The 23839-nt window shown below is 41.0% G+C and overlaps 1 protein-coding gene across 2 annotated transcripts in view; it reads left to right on the top strand.

The window, feature by feature from the left end:
- Positions 1-23839, top strand: part of LRP1 (LDL receptor related protein 1) — a 1437817-nt gene that overhangs the window by 1058849 nt on the left and 355129 nt on the right. For both annotated transcript variants that reach the window (XM_086966724.1, XM_086966716.1), the window contains exon 68: positions 2963-3079. In XM_086966724.1, the coding sequence (XP_086822850.1) occupies positions 2963-3079 (117 nt within the window). The remainder of the gene's footprint in view (positions 1-2962; positions 3080-23839) is intronic.

The following is a 23839-nucleotide window of genomic DNA, read 5'->3' as shown; positions in this document are numbered from 1 at the left end:
TGGAAGGTTGGGGAGCTTTCCTCCAGGAGCTCCGGATATGCCGACGGTCGTCCCCTTCCGAGCAGGAGCTTCACATAAATCTCCTCGAGCTGCGAGCTGTCTACCTAGCTCTCCTGGAATTCCTCCCACGAATCAAAAATTCCCTGGTGCTTGTGCGGACAGACAATACCACGACAATGCACTATTTAAACAAACAGGGTGGAACCTGTTCTCTGACACTATCTCACGAATCGCAGAAAATCTGGAATTGGTTGCTTCTTAACAACATTTCCCTTCAGGCAGAGTACGTCCCAGGAACAGACAATGTCCTCGCAGACTCACTAAGCAGACAACGGACAATGTGCCACGAGTGGGAGTTGAATCATCGGACTCTCAACCGCATTTTCTCCCAATGGGGCACCCCTTACCTGGACCTATTCGCTACCAAGCAGAACGCCAAATGCCAACACTACGCAAGCTGGCGTCCCCAAAAGGGATCTCTAGGGAATGCCTTTTCGATCGCATGGTTCAACTTCTTTGCGTATGCCTTTCCTCCATTTCCCCTGATTCCCAGGGTTCTCAGGAAGTTGAAAGCAGAACATTGCACTCTCATTGTGATAGCTCCAGTATGGCCGCGCCAGCACTGGTTCACTGAGCTTCATCTCCTGTCACTGGAACCGCCGATCCCATTGAAGCCGTTTCCCTCTCTTCTCACAATGAGTCAGCAGCAAGTCCAACATCCGGATCCAGCATTACTCAAATTATCGGCTTGGCTCCTGAGTTCAGAGAATTCCATGGCCTAGACATTCCTTTGGACTGTAGGGCAGTTCTAGCTCGGGCTCAAGCTGACAGTACCAACAAAACATATTCCCTAAAATGGCAGAGGTTCTGCATCTGGTGCGAATCAATACACCCTCTTTCATCTTCTCCAGAACAAATATTGCCTTACCCTATCCATCTGGCGAATTCAGGTCTTGCACATGCTTCCATTAAAGTTCACCTGGCAGTAATATCCCGTTTCAGAAGATCCTCTGCAGACCCTTCTTTTTGATTTAGTAGGTTAATTAAACAGTTTCTTAAAGGCCTATTCAGGACGTTCCCTCCTGTGAAGACTTTACCTCCTACTTGGCAACTTAACACAGTTCTTTCTCAGCTTATGAAACACCCCTTTGAGCCGATACACAGAGCTGATCTTAAGTATCTTTGCTGGAAAACGGCACTCCTACTGGGTCTTACTTTGGCGAGGTGAGTAAGTGAACTTCAGGCATTCTCAATTCAAGACACTTTCCTTCAATTCAAACACGACAGGGTAATACTGAGGACAAATCCTAAGTTTGTGCCCAAGGTCCCGGCTGACTTTCACCTCAATGAGCCCATTCTTTCCAAATCTTCAAACGGTAGCAGAAAGGACTCTCTATTCCCTCGATCTTAAACGCTGCCTTAAATTCTACAATGGCAAAACTAAGACATTTCGCAAAACAAACCAACTCTTTGTGGCTTTCAGTCGACCTAGGAAAGGTCTTCCACTAACTAAACCGAGTATTTTTTCGATGGATCTCTGCAGCTATTACCGTCTGTCATCAGCAAGCAGGACAACCCCTGCATTCCAAGGTTCGAGCCCATTCCACTAGGGCGATCTCGATCTCCTTGGCGCTCTTTGCGGGAGTGCCCATTACAGACATCCGCAGAGCGGTAACATGGAAGACGCCGCATACGTTTACCAAGCATTACTGCTTGGATACAGAGCTCATGAAGGATGCAGCAATGGGACAAGCAGTGCTCCGTCATCTATTTCATTAGATGTGGGCCTTTCTCTTCATCCTGCCATCCTCTTGTATACATGCACATTTCTCTCTGATATTCATTTCTATTATCTGTCTTGCATTATTGGTACCTTCTATGTTTCACTTTGATATGTTATTATCTGGTGATTTTCATACTGTACCATCCGAAATGTGCTCATCATTGCTTACTACTCTGATTCAGGCATGTGAATCTATGAAAGATACCCTAATACTGGATAAGGAATGCGTTACTTACCTGTAACTGCAGTTATCCAGTATTGGTATCTTTCATAGATTCACATGCAACCCACCCACCTCCCCTGGAAGGGCTCACTTTAGTTCTCTCAGTAAACAACTACTTAGCACTGTGCTTACGAAAATCTGAGGGACTAGATCTCCTTCCAGGAAGGTTCCAGAGGGTGGTGATAGCTGATTGGTTCTTCTCCAAAGTTTGGTCCTTTTTACAAAAGGACATGGATATGTTACTAATGAGAGGCCCTTGGCCTATTACTATGTATATATGTCTGAGACATTACTTTATGTATGTACTGGGGACTCCCATCCCGACGACGGGGAATGATTCAGACATGTAAATCTATTGAAGATACTAATACTGGATAACTGCAGTTACAGGTAATTAACGCATTCCTTATGGAGGTTTCTGTAAGGTGGTGCAACCTACAGTTGATAAAGTGTATTTTGGTTGTTCTAACCGCCCCAGAGGAACGGCAGGGGCAGTGGAGTTGCACACGTTGTGAGCATAAGGCTCTTTGTTCAGTTTAAACTATTGGGGAGATTGTATAAGGAGTGAGGTGCATTACAAAACCTGGGGAGTTTTTGTATAGGTTGGCTGTTCCCTTGTTGCTTTGGATGTATTAATATATTAAAGCTTTGAGCAGTTGGAATGTTGATTAAATATGTTCAATAGTATCATATTGTTGCTAATTAACTTCCTCCATTATTGAAAAACCATACTTTGTCATTATAGCCAGTGAGCCAGAGCATCTTCTGTGGCATAATTACTTAGCACAGTGGTACAATATTTTGTGTACAGTAAGTGTTCTGGTTCATTCATTATATATGATATGAATAGAGCCATATACTTATTTGTAGTTACTTTTTAAGGATCCCATTTTATTGGTTAGTAACCTCTCCATGTGAGTAACTATTGATTTTGCAAGACCATTGTTTTGTTCCAGATGAGCGCACCTGTGAACCTTACCAGTTCCGCTGTAAGAACAACCGTTGTGTGCCAGGTCGATGGCAGTGCGACTATGACAATGACTGTGGTGACAACTCTGACGAAGAGACCTGCAGTAAGTGGGCATGCCTTTTGCCGAGTTGGTGCTTACTCGGACAGAGATGAGTGCAGTGTTACATTACCTCAATCCATTTGCTTTGCTCACTGTACAGATACTTTGGACTTCTGAGAATAGAACCCATGATACACAGATTAAGGTTATTTCAGATCTAAAGCTTTCAACACGCAATACGTGGTTGCAGTAAGAGCTTTTGTTGCATACATCACTGCTTCTCTTTGAGTACTTTCTGAAGGCTTACAAGGTAACAAAACAATCTTCCCAGTCCCTGGTCACACTGTCTGCATCTCACACGTAGAACACCACACAGATTGACCCATTATGAGCATTTTCAACTTCAATTTTATCATTTAATACTGCAACCTATGGCATTGCTAGCCATACTGTGACCCTGGTACTTCAACGGGGTGCAGGACACCAAACATTTTCTCAAGCTGTTAGAAGGTGGTTCTGACACTATGGGCCGCCTGGATATCTTTCTTTTTGAGCCCCTAATTGTTGAGCCTTTACTGTGGGGGAGCCTCATAAGTTGGGACTCACCCACAGTGAACTCAGGATGTAAGAGACTGCGTGGGGATTTTACTTGTGTCCCCCTGGCTTGACCAGGCCACTGCGCAGCAGCTGGAGTAAGGGACACCGGGCTGGTTTCATACAGACACATGTGTACATGCGTGTGCCCACGTGTAAGGGCTCCGCAGAGGAGATTCCTAGCGTGTGCAGCCAAGGAGCAGGTTCAGATAGACTGGGGCGGCAGGACTTATGCAGAATGGGGTGGTGACAAGGAATAGGCTTTATACACTGGGAAGAAACATGCCAGGGAAAGTTGGTGTGTTTTACTGTTTTTACTTAACACCTTGGCTGCTAGCGGTGACACCCCCCCCCCCCCCCCCCCCCCCCCCCCCCGGTGCTGGATTCCCAGAGTTCCCTTTATTCATGACGAGCTCCGCTCTTCATAAGCACAGCTCAACCGCGCCTCATGACAAGCTGAGCTTGTCATGAGCAGCGAAGGGGTTAATTTTCCCCTATGGGGATGTGGAGCCTATGGGCTAAAGTAACTATCAAAAGGCCTACAGATTCCAGACACACACTAAAAACCACTGTAATGGATGTGAAAAGGAGTATTCTGCAGCGTCCAAAGTCATATTTGTACTGCTTTTGGGTCATCCAGGAGTGACATATTCCTCAGAACCAGCCATAACCAGACCCTGGCTGAGGGCTGACCTCAGCTAGATGGATTGATAACCTTTCTTCCACAAGCTAAGGCCTCCTCTCCACGAAGAGAAGATTGGTGGGGCTACAGGCTCATACATCAGCAGCCGTCACTGGGTGCCAGGTACAAGGCTGCACCAAGGATGGAATGCAGCGAGGGGGGAAAGGCTTGTTCAGAAACCATGTGGCCAGAGACCCTGGACAATGCCATTTTGAACAAACCCAGAGGCTGGACAAGAAGGAGGAAGCAGGGGTAGGGACGTGATGTGTCGCTTTTTGATAGGACGAACAGTGGTCTGCTGAGGCGGATGGTGCTGGAGCCTGGCAATGGGCAGTTGGAAGGAGAGACCCCCTGACTGCCACCCAGTGCCCTAACCGCGCCAGAAGAAGAGCCTAGGACCGGTGCGCAGAAGCAGGGTCCTCTGCGAAGGGAGAAGAGAGGCCCAGGAGGAGAGCCAGGTGAAAGGCTGGTCCAGGGAGCCAGTGAATACCGCTCCCTGCAGAATGCACCCTCTTGGAGGCCAGGAGGACGAAGGAGAGTGCTCCCAGTGGCTTTGGGAGGGGGGGGGGGTGGGGGGCACCACCAGGAGCAGGAAGACGTGGAAATGGGGCAGATTGGACCCCCAGGTGCTAAGATGTGGCACCTGGAAGGTAGGCCACATTTGACCCCTAAGAAAATAGACAACGAAGCACGTGGGGCTCCGCTGCCGGTGTGGGTTAGGTCCCAGGGGCTGCCCCAGGAGGAAGCAGACTCCCCCATGAAGCTGCTAGAAGGGGGCCAAGAGCCCACCCTGGCTCCCGGTGATGTGAAGGGGGGGGGCGGGGGAGCGCCGTCGTGCCCCCACAAAAAGGTCCCCAGGTGCCCGGGACACCATCCCCGGGCCCCAAAGAAGTAAGGGCGAGGGAGCTCCATCGCGCCCCCCGCAAAGAGGACTGGAGGGGCCCGGGAACCCATCCCTGGGCCCCGAAGCCAAGCCGGGGAGCGATGTTGCGCTCCTCGTGAAGGTGTGTGTGAGGGGGCCAGGAGCCCACCCTGGCCCCTGAAGAAGAGCAGAGGTTGGAGAGCGCAATTGCGCTCCCCAGGACAGTGCTTGAGAGTTCGGGACCCCATCTCCAGGACCCCGTGAGGAAGAAGGGGGGAGTGCTCACACACTCCCCCGGTGGCCCCGCCCCAACAGCGGGATCCGGCGTGTCTGCCTGCCGGAGCGGGCAGACTAGATCATAGAGGCCGGCTCCCGTGGCAGCACGACAGTGCTGGCCGATCGGGGAGCTGGCGGGGGCAGCCAGGGGTGGGCTGCCCGGTAACGATGCCGCAATGCGGGGGCCCGGGTGGGACCGAGCCCCGCAGGACAAAGAGCGGCCGCGGGTGGGCTCCCCACCCTGCAGGAAGCACTCGTCGTGAGGAGAGCTGAGGGGTGGGCTCCCTGAGCTGCGAAGTATACCCTGGGGGTCCGGGTGGGACCAGGCTCCCCCCCCCCCCCACGAAGAGCGGAATGCGGCAAAGCCGCCAACCAGAGGATCACGGCTTTCCCCAACACAACGGGGGTGCCTCTACTCAAAAATGCTAGACTTCCCACAATACCTTGCAGGCCAGGACCGGCCTGCAAAGTCAAAACATCATTTTCTCAGGTTGTGGTGGCCCCAGGAGAACGGGGTCACCACCAAAGGTGCAGGGGGAGCTGCTTGAGAAGCGCAGCCCTCCCTAAGTGTCATGGGGACTTGAAAAGGTGTGAGGGTTAGTAGGTGTGTTGGTACTCTCATTGGCAGCGCTGGTGGGGCCCGTGAGTAGTGCAAACTGCTGTGGCCTCCTGAAGAGGTCCCTGGCACTTATTTTTTTTAAAACTTTTTTTTCTTCTTTATTTTTTTCATTTTTTACAAATGATGTACTGAACCCAACTATATGCAAGGATAAAGTTATCATGAGATCACACTCTAAGCTCTTACCAAAGGTAGTGTCACCATTCAATATTTATCAGGCCATAACCTGCTTTTATTTCTTCCAGAAATCAAGTAACACATCATGGAAAATACTGCATACCCTAAATGTAGGCTGGCTGTATTGTACAACATTCAGGAAATGGGAAACACAGATCATCAAGAAAACCCCACAGTTGTTTGTAGATACTTGCCACAATAGCTGGGCACAGCAGTGACAAAGAATACCATTGCAAGATGGATAATGCAGACCACTGAGCACTGTTATCTAATGGCACGCAAAACACTGGTGGTGGGGTGGATGGCACTTACACCAGTAAAAAGGCCACATCAGCATTCATGGCCAATGTCTTTCTACAGGACATCTGCAAGGCAGCCACTTGGTGTTCAGAACAAACATTCACAAGACACCTTTATGTACGTAAAGAAATTCTTCTAGATTGACACGACATTCCCCCTTCCCCAAAGAAGGGTAGTGGTGGAGATATGATTACACAAAGAGGAAGAAAACCTGTTGATCTCATTACGGGGTATTGTGGGATTACAGTTAAGGTCAATCTGCAACACCAGCATTACAGATAAGTAGCTGTTTTTTTTATATTTAGTCGATTTTCCCTCCATGTCATATCATCTCTTTTTACAGAATGTCATGTGTTATATCATTCGATGTGAGACGTTTATACATGGATAGTGTCTAGGAGATAAAACAATTTCCCCTTCCAAATATGCCCTCTGTCCAAAGGCTGAGTAATTCACGATTCATCCAAAGAATCCGGAATTACAAGACATGCTGCAGTACTGCATTCCAACTGTTTCTCTCCTATCATGGGCATTTTAGCTTCTCAAAACTGTTGAAACTTCCAGGTGAGAGATAGCCCAGAAGGGGGTAAATTACCATGTGAATAATGTGCTGTAACACCAATTGTCACATTCATTCCCCATTTCCTGAGTTACCCTTGGATAACAACTTGGAGTACTGCAGTTTTCCTGCATCACAAAATTACCTATACCCATAATGAGTGTTTATAAGAGGAAAATACGGATGTGGTATTCCCAAACAAATGGTAATGGAGCTCTTAGTTTAATTATTTGGACAGATAATCTGTGTACCTTTTTCACACTGTCCTCATAACCCTATAATTTATGGATACCCATTTTTTCTTTATGCATTTTTTGGTTTCTCTTCTCTCACTAGACTACTGACCTGTGCTTACTTCTACCTTCTTCTACTCACTCTCTCCTTGACTTTCTCTTCCACTCCTCCACTTTATCCATCCTCTTTACAAAATCTTACCTATACCTCCCCTTTTCTTATTTTCCCTTCCTCCTCTCTGTACTTACCACTCTCCTCTGTTCCTTGTTCCACTGGTACACCTTCATATTATTTCTTTTTAATTCACTTTCACCATATGCATATGTGAGATTACGGGCTCCACTCCACAAGTCTGATTGCAAGACTCCTTGCCGACCCTCACTAGGCTATCCTGTGAAATCTCTCTGCATGCATGAGTATCAAATGTGCAGGGGCTGATGGCATGCGCAGTCTTGGGTGTCATAGTATTTCAAATGTCTGTAGCTCATCTCCCTCTCACTGTTAAGCTGCCCTGTGTCTCACTCAACCACCTGTTCTGTAACTTCACTTGTGCCATTTCATCTCATCTTATGTTTTTCTCCATTTTAACACTGTCGTTACCGGGCATCAAGAGGTAGGTGTTCATTTGAAGCTCTTCCAGTTTCCATGATGTTTAAAATAAAAAGTGACAGTTTTAGCGAATGCAAATTTTTCCTTCTGTGCCTATTCTTTATTTTCATGTAATTCTTGTCATATTGTTAGATCTTTACAAAGCACTGATGGAGAAGATGTTCCCTCTTAAGCATGATCTGCTCTCTTCAGAGACTCTTAGCTTCCTTGCATTCTTTGCTGCCCTTTCGTCCTCCACTGCATGGTCCACTTAAAACACAAAATGCCTCCTTATTAAAAGCATATTTGTTTACTAAGAGAAAATGTACCTCGCTGAATGGTCAGGTGTGCAGTGTATGGCATTTCATCATGTTTGAGTCCAAATGTATGTGTTTTACAGCTGCCCATTTGCCCAAAAATGCAGCACTCTCTAGTTCCTGATTCAGAATGTTTGCTTTTTCAGTCTTGCATAGAGTTTTGACTAATGCGTTTCAGAGGGTGGAGTATCCTACCACAGTAGGCATTGCTACTAAACCTCCTCAAGAATTATTCATGCCCCGGCTAGTTGGGGTTAGTCCTCATCTTTGTATCACCAGCGTTCCTGCTAGTGGCCACTTGGAAAACAAATCTTGACCCTGAATGAAGATTCTGCAGGCTGCTGCTAAGTTGTCAAAATACTGGGCTGTAACATATTGGGGAAGAGGGGGGGCTTTGAAATTATTGAAAACCTGATGTCTCGTGATGAGACAATAACCTTTCTCAAGTAAGGCCTACTTGGGTCCAGCAGGCACACTTGATTGCTGTTGATAGTTTAAAAATACAGGATTATTATCTGAATATGAATGAGCTTCTTGGCAATGGCAGTTAAGAAGGGGACTGCAACAACTGTCCTTCATGCATGTTCTCAAAAGGTGTTATTTGAAAAAGGAGAAATAAACATCAACTTGCCCTAATGTAGATTAATAAGATGTATAGCCCGTGTTCATCCTCCTCATTTTTATGTACATTTCTACCGGTTTCACGGTTTGTAAACTCACTGTGTGGATGAGATTATTTAGTTGGAATGCATGGATTTTTGGCTTAGGTAAGTTTAGAAAAAGGTACGGCAATGAGAATTTAGCCTTCAGGTAATGCTTTGTAGTGCCATGCTTTTCCAGTTTTCTCTTATTGCTCATGGATAGATCACACCATGAACATGGCATCTGTGTTCCAGAGAATTGGGCCACATGGGCTTTGCTGCATACCCATATCAGGTGGTAGTGATAATGTCGTAAGGATGTAGCTTATTTTTTCCTTAGGGCACCCCACATCATGGATCAGCCTGCTTGAGTTGGCTATCGTACATAGCTTCAAACCCACACCACGTTCAGAAGATGATTCATAGTAGATGACTAGTTCAACAATCACCTGAAGGAAAGCTTTGCTGTTACAGTTATGGGGATAGTTCATGTGAGATATAATCATGGTCCACATATTTCAAAAAAGTTGTTTTGGGACTTTCGTACATTCAGCCCAGTGCCTCACACCTCCAACACCAGACCCTATGGATTAGATACTTACCTGTAATCCTAATTCTCTTCCAGGGGTATCCTCATCAAATTCATAAGCACTAGAATATTCCTGCAAATGTGCAGGACCCCGGAAACACAATCCTATATGTGACCCACATATATGTATATCTCTCTCTCTATATATATATATATGCGTATATATATATATATATATATATATATATATATATATATATATATATATATATATATATATATATATATATATATATTCAATGAAAAAACCATAGGTTATACTCCATATATAGTTAGGAATTAGCATTTACAAAACCTTATTTTACTCGCATAAAACCATTGAAATTCCATATATAGTTAGATGCGCTAACTATATATCGCGCACCCGCAATCCACTGCTGATGATGTCACATATTACATCATTCATGACATGGTCAGTGACATCACTGATGACATCACTGATGACATCTCAAATGACATCATCCAGTGACTGTATGTTTCTGTAAAGTTAAAATATCTCTTACATATTGAAGAATGAGTGGATATATAAGTGTCTGGATGAAGGATTTAGTAGGTGCATGACTGACTATATGAGTGAGTGATTAAATGTGTCTCACTGAGTGCATGGGTTAATGACTAAACTGTCTCAATTTGTGCATCATTATGTCTGTTGTTCTGTAAACTGTTCCATGTGTTGATAAGTAGCTATATGAGTAACTATATGGGTTATTGATTGGTTGCCCAAGTATTTGTATGGGATACTGAGTGAGTGTGTGTGGGTAGCTGGGAGGTGTGTGACTCTGTGCATAGATGTGTGAGCAGTTGATTCACTAGATGTATGGTTTCAAAAGTGCATGTGGAAACAGCTGTATGGGTGGTTGACTGTGTGCATGAGTGTATTGGTGAGTGAATGGATATCTCAGTGCTACATGTCAAAGTAAGTACATATGTAAAACACAGTACATGTGAGAGTTGACATATATAAATAATTGTGCATAAGAGCCAGTGAATGTGTGAGTGGCTGTATGGATCATTGTGAACTTGTATCAGGGATTGTATAAGAGAGTAAATATGTGTTAGTATATGTTTGAATAAGTAAAGTTTGTATAACTGTGTAGTTGAGGAAATGGAGGTGTGATTGATTCTTTGCATGACTGACTAGGTGTTTGAGTAACTCCATGAATGAGTGGCAGTCTGTGAGTGTCTGTTTACACTGATTGTATCTAAGGTTATATTAGAGTCTGAAGAGGTTCATCGTATTATCACATGCATGATATCATCAGTGATGTGATCAGTCATGTCAAATGAGATGTTATCAGTGATGTCATCAGTGATGTCATTTGAGATGTCATCAGTGATGTCATTTGAGATGTCATTTGAGATGTCATCAGTGATGTCATCAGTGATGTCACTGACCATGTCATGAATGATGTAATATGTGACATCATCAGCAGTGGATTGCGGGTGCGCGATATATAGTTAGCGCATCTAACTATATATGGAATTTCAATGGTTTTATGCGAGTAAAATAAGGTTTTGTAAATGCTAATTCCTAACTATATATGGAGTATAACCTATGGTTTTTTCATTGAATTTCAATGGTTTTTTGAAAGCTCATATATTTCTATCTGTAAAATGTATTCTTCTTTAAATCATAAAATATATTGTACATGTTTTTAATACATTTTTTTTTTAAAAAAAATTGTTCCGCTCCTAGTCCGCGAACTGGTCAGCTTCCCGTTAGCTGAATTCAAAGCCGCGACTTGGTGCGCGAGCCGGTAATCGCTCCTTAAGCGTGACTGTTACGTTATCATGACGTTTTGCGTTGTCGCGTAATACGTTTTCCGACGCGCCAAGTTAGCGGACTCGAAAGCGGATTGGATAGCGGCGCAAAGCGCGAAACGTAAAGACAGCAGGTCATGTGACTCGATAATAACACTTTTCATTAGTTCATTTCACTTTTGGTTTCCTAATGATGTAATACTAGGTCATGTGATCTAAAATTAACACTTTTCATTGGTTTAGAACTTTGGCTTTTCCCAAATGATGAAAACCCCTCCTTCTTTCCTCACTCTGACTTTCATCTTGATGAGAGAAAGACCTTTGTACAATCCAGGGAAATGGCTTCTGTTGTTGCTTCTGGTAGTGTTCCCCCACCACCACCTCCACCTCCTCATGGAAAGAAAGGACCACCAACTCAACCAATCTTTCAAGAAGAGGAAGAGCGGGAAGAGGAGGAAGAGTCTGAATATTTGCCTGAGGAGCCCAGGAGATACAACAGGAAGGAAAATTTCATTTGGCAATTTTTCAAACTTCCACCAGGGCAAAAGAAAGTGAACGCCAGGTATGTCTTTTGCCGAATCTGTGAAGAACGTCTTTCTAGAGGCACGGATAAAAAATATAGTTATGGGAATTTCACTATGCACAGACACATGAGCAGGTGGCACCCAAATAACTACAGTGCAGCTCAGCTTCGAGACGAACAACAGAATTCACCAGCAATAGCCAGAAGATCGGTTGTGCCAGAAGTTACGGGACCTGAAGCAAGGGAGCTGATCCCAAATATTCAAATGCACATGGGGGAAGTCAAACAAGTTTGTGTGAGGTGCAATCAAACATTATGCTACCGCGAAAGTAGTATAACTCTTATCATTAGAGCCATCAAAAATCATGTATGTCCAAAACGCCCCCAAAAATAAATTCTTCTTTTTTTTGTTGCTCCTGTTGAGCCCTCTTCGATGAATCATTTTTGTTTCCCCCCCTCCCCCCAAAAAATAAAAAAAATTACAAAATGTTCAGAAGAAAACAAAAAAATTTAAAAAATGTTCAGAAAACTAATAAAAAAAATTTAAAACAACAAAAACAAAAAAAAAGTTCTTTTCAGAACTACCTCCCCATTATTAAAAAAAATTGGTAGAATTCTTTGAACTCTGCCAAGCTCTATTTCTATTAGTTCGCTCCCAGTTCGCACTCCGGTACGCGAACTTTGAGCGCACCCAACATTTTTTTTTAAAAAAAGGAACAGTAAGTATAAGGAAAGAAAACAGACAGCTATGTTACTATAAAGATAGCTATAGGGAGTAAAGAAAAGATACTGTGACCCGCAATTCACTTCTGATCATGTCATATATTACACTATTTTTCACATAGTCAGTGACATCATCAGCAGTGGATTGCGAGTAACAGTTTTTTTTGTTTACGTCCTATAGCTGTCTTTTTTGTAACATAACTGTCTGTTTCCTATCCTTAAACTTACTGTTCGTTTTTTTAACGAGATAACAGATATGCCCAATTATTACATCATTCATAACATAGTCAGTGACATCATCAGCAGTGGAATGCAGATTAAAAAAGTAGAAAACATTTACCTTATAATTCTTGTTAATTTTTAAAGAAAATTTTTCATACAGTCAATCTGTAAAAGAGAGAACAAACATTTCCAAAAATATTAAAACGTATTTAAAAATTAGAAAAAAGAAGGGAAAAGGTTCAAGAAGAAACACTTTTTAAACAACTTTGACACTTATAGAAACCTCTACTTCTCTACGACCCCTACACAATCCTAAATATATTTATTTTCAACAAACAGTATCTTCATGCTGATGAAATGAGGCCTATTTTGAAATATGATGCTTCTTTTGGATTGCTTATGTCTCACAATAGTGATGCCATAACAGCGCAAAAGAGATGTGAAACCATCATAAAATTGTGTCTAACATTTAAAATGATTATTTTAGGATGCAAATAAGATGTGTGCTTTCAAGAGCTTTCTTTGAGGTGAGGCCTCTTTTCTTTTTTTTAAAAAAAACAGTACCCAGAAGTACAGCACTGTAAGCATTAAAATTGACACTTACAGAAGACTCAGCTTACCCATATGTACCTCACATTTCTAAATGTATATCATAAGTACAAAAACCATAACATTAATTATACATGTTAAATGGTTTATTTTTGCTGTTCTCAGAATGTATCAAATTTCACTTAAATCAGTGACTTGAAGGTATTCATCATGTAACAGCGGGGAAAAAAAAACACAATCAAAATGACTGTGTTTAAAAAACCCATACAACCTAAGAAATCTGATTTCAAAACTCCTTAAAATTGACTTACTTTCAATGACGTCGAATGATCTCCTATAAACAGCATCCACTCTGTTGTGCTATAAATATTTTCAGCCCGCCACTTTCTGAAAGAAAACCTCCATCGATACGTAAAATATGTTACATAGAAAAAAAAACTTCTCTCATTCTATCACATGTTTCCACTAGGCCAAATCATGTTGCCGCGATTCGCAAGTCTTATATTTCTTCCAATCAAATCCCGACATTTTCTATTTTCGCAACTTTCAAAAATAAAATATTTGAGATTATTTTCACAATCCTGGACTACTAATATCTTACTCTTCTTTGTCACTCATGTTCTCCTTTTCCTATGACACTGATACTGCTTACTATGAAGCAGACCTACTTGCATCAGGTTTATATAGTTGGATGTTTAATCTAGACAGCATTGCAGACTTACATTCCCTCTACTTAAAATTTTGGTTTTAAAAACACCAGGTAAGAATTTTTAAGGTCAAACGGCAATTTGTTTTTGAAAGTTACAACGGAATCATTACAGAATGACCAGCCGTTTCCAGACTTTAAGTAAGCTGTATAATGTCCTGATGTTGTTGATGGACCTTCATGATAGATAATTGCTACAGTTATAAAAGTCCTCCCTGATATTGACAGCTGAGAAGCCACAATTTTTTTTATTAAAGTTGACAATTTTGATCCATCAGGCCTACATCGTTGGATCATTAAAATGACATACTGGCTATATCTACGTATAAATAATGTTGACATCATATCACATTTACATTGGCTACACTCCATGTTGTGATCCGCTGCATTTACTAGCTTATTAAAGGACACTGATTTACTGTCTGGCAAAGTTAAATATATAAATCTTTCTGAGTCTACACTAGTAGTACTTGATACCATACAGTTCTCGCAGTCATGCTGCCATTGATAAGAAAGCCCAAACAGGTGATCTACATCTACACCCTCATCTTGCAATACATCAAGCATATACATTAAAAACTCCTGACAATCTTGCTGATTATTTTCAGAGAAGTCTGTTTGACCTGAACATTCATCTAACAGATAACGAACTTCAGACACACTTTCTACTTTTGTTCGATCAGTGCTACGTTTCTCTAACACAGAATTCAACAAGCAGCATAAACTTTGCTCCGAATTGAACACAATCTGTTCTTTTAAACTCTCTAGTGAAAAGAGAACATTAACCACTACATTTGCATAGCAGTTGACACCAGAACTGTTTTCAAATTGAAAACCGACAACATCTTCAACAGAATCCACTTTCTTTCTGCTAACAACTTTCGGTTCATTGACTTTTAGTCTTTTTGCAACAACCTCCCTACTATTACTGATATTTCTACGTTTCTGGCCTACCACACGTTTCTCAAACAAATGATATTGAGGCAAATGTGGCGCATACTCTCTTCTTAACCTATTGTATTCCTTAACACAATCTAGATCCGCACAAATGTTTGTGACATCACAGTCAATCAAGTACAATCCCGATAAAGTTCTAACTCGTGACAATGCCACATATGCCATACCCTCCTTGAACACAGAACTGCCAATATTCACCAATGCACAGTCTACACTTAACCCTTGCGATTTATGGATTGTCACCGCATATGCCAAGCAAACAGGAAACTGTTTACGGCGAACATATAAGTCTTTAACAAGCAAAAACCTAGCAGAACAACGACCAATTTGCTGTACTTCCTCAATGCCATCAAATTTAATTCTTAAAAATTCGATTCCATCTCTATTTTTGTATTTCTCCAAATCAACAACATTACCCATTGATCCATTTACTAGACCTCTTTCTACATGTAAATTCCTTCTCAAAATTATTCGGCAATTTAAACACACATTCAAAGTCTTTTCAAAACCCGCTGTTTTAGATATAGTCTTCTCTAATGAATCCAATTTTGATTTCAAATTGTCTGACAAAATAATTGTTGATCCCATGTGCTCTAATTTGTCGATAGCTTCAAGTTTCACAATCTCTTGCTTTTCTAAATTCAACATTTTATTGTTGAAGATGGCACATTCTGCAAGAGTTGGCATGAGACATATCCCGGACTTCTTCTCAGTAATTTTCTGAAAAATATTCTCAGGCACAATCTCTTGTTTGGGATATAAATTTGACAGTAATCGTGCATTTAAAGCTTCTCTCCCATGCTCGGTCACTTTTCCAATTCTAATATCTTGTAGAATATTCTTGTAATCTTCATCCTTTGCCTGACGCATATTTTCATGCAGTTCTGCATAATTGAAGTTTAACCATATATTGACGTTGCCAATGCTCCCTAGGCACTTCCTGGTATCTTCATGTGTGAGTATTTTGAACACAGGTTGACCTTTTACTGGTGTCAGCTGCAGAAGATCTCCGAAAACAATGATGTGTTTGCCACCAAATAACACATCATATTCAGTTTTAAGTACTTCTTGCATTCTCAAATGCACAAAGGCAAGCATGACATTGGAAACCATGCTTACTTCGTCAATGATAAGTAGTTTCATTTTCCTCAAGACTCTTGAAACTTCACAGCAAGCATCTCCAGATAACTTGTTGTATTGTAATTTGTTGTCATGCTCCACCGGCAGCATCAGTAGACGATGCAAAGTAATACCTTTAATGTTATGTGCTGCCAGTCCAGTAGGAGCGGTGACAACACAAGACAGCGATGACTTAGTCCTTTCCTGCAAATAACAAGAAATTGCTTTAATGAGGAAACTCTTTCCAGTTCCCGCTTCTCCACTCACGTACAGTCGGACAGGCTTCAACGACGTACATGAGCACTCTTTCTTCTCATGACTTAATCCGTGCTCAATTTCCTTGGTAACTTCATCATATATTTTCCTCTGCTCAACGTTGAGTTGTTTTTCCAAGTCTTCTAAGTTAACTGAATCCTCCTGAGCATGTGCCATGGCTCTTTCCACTTCATTCATAGCAGTGGCAGCTTCATTTTCGATAATAGGTCCTCCAAGTGGATCTTGACTCAATGAAACAGAACTCTGACTGTCCTGAGAACTGTCTCTGGCAATCTCGGCTGCAATCGTTGCTTCCTGCTCAATTTCCAAAGTTAGCATTTCTTGATATTTAGGAAAAGCAGGACATTCTATGGACTCCTTGGCTGCATTAAAAGAGTCTTCGTAACAGAGGAAATCTCCAAGCAGTTCCTCTTCTGCACGCCAAGGCTTGAAAAGTTGCAAAAGTGCTAAATAGAAAAACTCCTTTCTTTCTGGAGATTCACCACTCAATTTTCGATGGTTTACTAATTGGCATTTTCTTTGCTTGACCAGGCATCCCTCACTTCCAATTACAGCATACACTCCTTTCTCAATATCTTCTTTGATGTTCCTCTTGAATATATAATTTTGGAGAACCTCATATAGACAAACATTCTCAAGGTGACTGCTTCGATTTGGATAATATGTATCCAACATGTTGGTCTTCAAAATGTCGGTACTGTTTGGCTCCTTTTCCGCCAAATACTCAATTTCCCGGACAGGTTTTAGAACTCGATTTCGCGTTGCAGCAAGACCAAGACTCGCCCAAACGATACTCCTAGATTTGGCATAGAGACTTGCTGAAGACAATCGATCTGAACATTCGTAAGCTCCGATTTCTCGATGCGACAACATCTTCAGACTGAAACTATACAACTTCTTGCTGAGGCTCTTTTCATGGGATATGTCCTCCCACATATCCTTCAGTTCTGTCTTTTCTTTCTTGGTGATGTAAGATGTCACATACCGAGCCACAGCCATGCAGTTGTCACCCACAAACTGTATATCCATGTTAGCATTCCACATGGACAAAATCACTGGGTTGTAGTCATTGATGTACTTGGACTCTTCGTTCCTTTTCAAATTGTATGTATTTTTGGGTGATTTCCTCGTCACATTATGTCGTAGTGAAGACATCAAACTGTTCACTTTTCCTTTAGAAATCACCGGCCGTGGAAAGTTGAAACGACATTTGGTGTAGAACTTGTCCTTGTTTCTGAATTTACGACGACAATACTTTCCACAACGATGGCTTTGGAAACGTAGAACTTGTTCTCTTAAGCTTTTCTTCTCCGTTGCATTTGGAACAGCACACGTAGAATACTGTTCTATGAAATTCATCACTAAGTCATCGGGATCTGTTCCAAATTTAGGAGCATCCTTGATCCACAACAACATATGTATATGAGGAGCACCTCTTGCTTGGTACTCCTTTCTCCAAAAGAAATCCAACACCTCTCCAAGAGGTGGATTCTTATTTGTGATGAAAGACATCATAGCTTCAAATTTATGATTGAAGTACCTGCATACATTCACAGGATCCAAAGAACACAGTTCTCCAGGTGTCTTGAATTCAATGTTTTCAATATTTCCATTTGCTTCTCGTAGAAATTCAAGTAAGTCTTCCCAGCCATACTCGGCACAGCTCAGAGTGAGGAACCATGTCGGAGTTCCTAAGTTCCTCAGCATACATTTTAAATCACCATGACGACGATACCAATACTCATTAGTACCACGCTGACACGCCATGAGATTAATTAAGTGAGAATCCAAAATACTATCTTGGACATTAACTTTATGCATAAAGTCTCTTGCCGAGATATTTCGCATCTGTATACCACTTTTCAAGATGTGGTTCACTGCATATGACAGTCCAGACAGATCGCTTTCAAACAGGAGATGAAACAAATAGGGAATGCATTGACGAAACCTAGGATCTTCTCCATACAATCGTAAAGTCCGGTATTCAGATGCAGGAATTTGATGAGATCGCTCATCATATCTTCCTCCTCGACCTGTGGGAAATAGCTGTGGGAAACACCGAGCTTCCAAACTTTCCTCCCAAACACTAATGGGACTCCCTTTGGCTTGTTTCATTTGAAACAACTCAATAGCATTCCCCATGACTTCCTTGGAATGCAATGGATGAACACTATAATGTTCATATATTTCTTCACTTTTAGAGGCCTCTACTTTCTCAATTTGCCCAGCACACAAATCGCTATCCTCTTCATCACTTACTTCCTCTTCTGCAACATACACATTCTTATAATACTTATTATTTTTCTTCAAATACACTGTTGCCTTTTTGACTTTCCTAACATCCACTAAATCTTGCCATATTTTCTTATTCTTTGTCGGAACCCCATTAACCAAGATAACCAGAGGTTCCTCTTCCACTTCTTCTACTCCAATTGTGTTAATGTTTTTATTCAAATCTAAAGGCAAATAAACAACTCTTCCCTTTAATCCTCTCTGTAAATCTGCTGGAGGCAACTTCCCTGTCTTTGGCTCCATTCTTACAATAGCCTGAAAGGGATGAATACTTTGAATCAAAATAGATTCATAAGTATTTAAATCCTTCAATTCAGAAGGAATCTCAACCAATTCAAGATTATTATGAACTGCCCTAGCAGGCATCTGGTTTTGGTTTAATTTATTACAACAATAAGTACACACACGTTGATCCGATCCCAAATCAAAATAATTTTCTACCATCAAGTATGTGGCAAAATCCTTCCATTCACTATTATTTTCCCTTTCACTTTTTGCATATAAATCCACTACCTTAGTCTGATTCTTATAATAAGTACGTCGACAACAAACACAAGTGAAATTAGGCCTCTCACTTGATTTCATCTGAAACGTGGCAATTTCCTTCTGAAAATTATCTGTACTGTAAACCTGTACATTATCTTCCACATTACTCTCTACTTCAGGGTCAATTTGAACATTCTCATCTTTACTACTAAAGTAACAAAACTCAATTTCTTCACAAATATTCTTCACATCTATTTCAGAACCATGCAAAAGAGCAGCACATAATTGTTTAAGCATAATTGCTGGACTCTTTGCATAATACAACATTCTCACTAATTTTCTCACTTTATTATGATGCACTGCTAGCATCCTGAAATGATGAAAAACACTCTGGCATACTCTCCTGGAAAGACAAGCCAGTGAATGACCACGCAAACCTGTTATTTGTCTCACTCTGCAAGGATCTAAATCTTGCAACAACTTCATTTTCTGCTTCAAACTTTTCTTATTAAATGTCCGTATAAAATCACAAAGCAAATTGATGGAAACCTGTCGCACACTGCAAATAGAACTACACTTCCAAATGTACACAGGAGCCTTAGGACGTCTTCCTAAAACCTCATCACTTAGCGCCTCTTCTGTCTCTGTTGTCACAAGTTTTTCTTTTTCAACTGGACAACCATCCTTCACTTCATAAGCTCGACCACTGATGTCAACTGCATGCACCAAATCATTATCCTGAAAATAACTCTCCTCATTAAAAAATGCCTCAGAACTTGAACTATGCATCCATTCTCCGGAAAAAACTTCACAAAAGTTGCTACGATTTACTACTCTCTTCCATCTACTGTTTGTTTTAAAATCAGAAATTACCTTGCTTAGTTTCCTAATTCTATTGATTACCAAAATAAACAACTTTCGCTTAATTTCAAAAGCATGATCAATAATTTTCTCGACATTTTTCTTCTTCTTATAAAATGCCGCTTTCTGTTTGCATTTCTTAATATTTCTTAATAAATTAACTATTATCCGATTACGGAACATTCGTTGTCGAATGTCCCTGAACTGTTCTTTCCTTCTACTATCATGCACAGAGTTATCTCTTCCTCTACCAGTAACATTTTTCATGGGTCTTTTCTTTCCATTTAAATTACTCTTCTTTTTCTGAACTGAAACATTTGGGCGAGAAATACTTTTTTTACTACAAATATTTTTTAAGAAAGACTTTGTGGTCTTACCCGGAGCTTTCTTGGTGTTTTGATAAGTATTTAGGGAAGAGGACTGCTGCAATAAAACATCACCGTGCTGTCTTTGACGTTTTCGAGCCTTTATAATTCTATTTTTGGTAGGCATTTTCCAAACTATGAAAGAATCTGCAGTTGAATCTGTTGAAAAATATAATAAAAAATGTTAATAACCACTATTACCAAACAGTAAATGAATAACAGTCATCAAAAACTTAATGCCCTTCTTATTATTTAACATAGCAAATCAAGGCATATGACTGAGTATGATGTTATTTTTCTTTTTTAAATGGAAAGCGTTCTTCATGGTGCAAGTTTCTTGTAAATACGCTCCCACCTGCGAAAAGGAACTTAGCAATGCAAAGCTGCTTGGGTCCCCAGTGTCTCTCAACATTCTAAACAGTCCGGAGCGGCCGCCATCTTATCTCTCGGTAGGATCGAGAGAGAAGAAAAGGTGAAAAACGAAGGGGAAATTTAATAAAATGGGGCAAAGTATACCCCAGTTGACCCCCTAGGAATGTTGTTGGAATTTTTTAAAGGGTCCCCTGAGGAAAATAAAAAAATATATATTTTTCACGATAGAACCGCTTCCCAAACACCGAACTGGTCTGCAAACTGCACGAGAATACACCATTTTGAGCGTCGTTTTAATTAAATTACTAGGAATAAGGAGGTGCGGGAGACGTATCCTATTTCCTTATATTTTCTGAGAGTGGCTGAGGAGTCTCATATATGTTGATACATGTGTTCCTGCGGCTGTGCGTGAGCTTTTTTTAAATTTTTGCTGCGTGACGTCTGTTAACGTTCGATTCGAAGGAAATCAGGAAGTGTTGACCACCAATTTCTCAGTGCGATAAAATCTTTTGAGATATATTATCAAGCCTGTGCGCTAAAATTATCACCGATAAAGCGGCGACAATGGGCTTGATAATATGCTCTGTGAAATTCCAATCGAAGCCCATTTTAGATGTCTTCACATCTAGCATGTACTTCGATTGGAAATCCATAGAGCATATTATCAAGCCCATTATCGCCGCTTTATCGGTCGTTTTCGGCCGATAAAGCGGCGATAATTGAAGCGCACAGGCTTGATAAAATACCACATTGTTATAAATGAATCCTTATTGAGACACAATGTCTGCGCCAATTTGCCTTTTTTACAATGCCACAATTTTGTCGTGCACGGCAGCCATTTTACATGCCAGGCTGGTCTCAGCCTATCACCTAGCCCTGCGAATGTAGGGAAATATTATCAAACCTGTACACTAAAATTATCGCGCATTATTGGCCGAAAACGGCTGATAAAGCGGCGATAATGGGCTCCATAATATGCTCTGTGGAAATCCAATCGAAGCCCATGTTGGATAACATGGCTAAAAACTACTCAACACCATTGTTTGGACATTATTAACATGGCTATGTAACTCCCATAATCAAAATTTAAATTTGCCAAGCACACTTGTGTTACTGCATGCCAGAATGCTACACCGAATATGCAATTACAATTTCGCAAAGTAACAAAATCTATTTCTATATCACTACAGACAAAGCCACAATTTAAAAACACAGCTTTCTTCATCATTTTCTCCTTAGCGATAAAAAGCGGTAGCAATGCATGAATATCACGCTGAAAAGTCAGCGATATTCATGCATTATCCTGCAAATGCTCTTAGCCATGTTATCCACCTCCCATTGGATAACATGGCTAAGAACTGCTCGCAAATGCGAGAAAAAAAACGGTCGCAATGCATGAATAACGCTGAAAAGTCAACGATATTCATGCATTATTCAGCAAATGCTCTTAGCCATGTTATCCACCACCCATTGAATAACATGACTAAATACTGCTCAGAGCCCCATGAGGAACGCTTTCCATTTAAAAGAGAAAACATATCATCATAGAAAAGAATCGTTTTTAAACACAGCATATAAATCAATTGTATACCTGCATTCAAGAGGAAATGACTGAAAATGTCCTTGAGACACACGAAAGCATTTTCTGGAATACCCTAGCACCATTTTTCCGACATTATTAACATGGCTATGTAACTCCCATAATCAAAATCTAAATTTGCCAAGCGCAGGTGAGAACGTATTTACAAGACACTTGCCCCATGAGGAATGCTTTCCATTTAAAAATGAAAAAATAACATCAAAGACACTCAAATGCCTTATAAATATGACCCAAAACAACCTATGAAACTCTAACAGTACATATCCAAAATTTAATTGTTTTCAAAATGGTTTTTAAAAACAACATATCTGTTTCAGCTTACATAAAAGACCATGGAATGCGCTTCATATACAACAATACCTTGAGTTACTACATGCCAGAATCCTACACCGAATATGCAAATACAATTTCTCAAAGTAACAAAATCTATTTCTATATCACTATAGACAAAGCCACAGTTTTAAAAACACAGCTTTCTTCATCATTTTCTCCTTAAATCATTCTATTCTATATCTAAAATAAATAAATCTTTTCTCACCTTAGCAAATACTTTTTGAGTTTTGAAAACAGTCTCAGAAATACACCAAATTGTCTTCAGCAGAAGAAAAAGGATGCACTCCAGAGGCTGCAGCTATTGAAAGCACAGAAATACAGATATTCATTTCACATATCTCTCATATTAGCCAATCATAACTCTTCCCTCACTTTTTTCAAATCAAAACCCTTCCCCCCCTCTGCCCTCTCTGCCTTTTTTTTGCTTAGCAACGACCTCCTGAAAGACCTCTCATGTTTGCAAGTTCACACAACAATGTTTCAATTGAACTCTGAACTCTCAGTGCACCTGCGTATCCAGTGCAATCTTTCATTAAAAGTTTCTTCCTTGACCATTGAAATTACATGTTTCAAGAACACATCCATGCACCCTAACTTTCTGTTTTCAGAAATGGAAATGCGCCAATCACTGCTAATGAATAATTAGCATTGGAAATCCACAGTTTTTTTTCTTTACAAACTCCTACTGTTTCAACTGCCCTTTCATTACCACACTTCATCTGACTGCAGCACAACCTTCTCCCACCATGTTTAACGTCTGGATTGTTGGACATAGTTACATCCACTGGGCTCAAAGGTATGCTGACAACAGAAATTTACACAACCTCAATTTACAGGATGTGGAAATTAAATGGTTGGGCCAAAGAGGATTAAAATGTCACCAATTGATACCATTGGTGAAAACCTTTATGCATTTGCCAAAACCTGACCTCTTAATAGTGCACTGTGGAGGAAATGATTTAGGCACTATGACTGGGGTTGGTCTGGAAATGCTTTTAAAGGACACCTTTGAGCAATTAATGGCACTTTTTCCTCAAACTGCCTTGGTATATTCCAATATATGCCAAAGACAGAAATGGAGGTGGTCCAACCAATTTGGTCCACAAATTGAGAAAGCGAGGAAGCATGTAAACAAATCTGTTTCAGCTTTCATGAGAGACCATGGAATGGGCTCCCTGTACAATAATAACTTGCGTTACTACATGCAAGATATCTACAGAGGAGATGGAGTTCACTTCTC

The sequence above is a fragment of the Lissotriton vulgaris genome, chromosome 1_1 (genome assembly GCF_964263255.1).
Source record: "Lissotriton vulgaris chromosome 1_1, aLisVul1.2, whole genome shotgun sequence".
NCBI lineage: Eukaryota > Metazoa > Chordata > Amphibia > Caudata > Salamandridae > Lissotriton > Lissotriton vulgaris.
The sequence above is the reverse complement of the archived record's forward strand: the minus strand, read 5'-3'. Positions and strand labels throughout refer to the sequence as shown.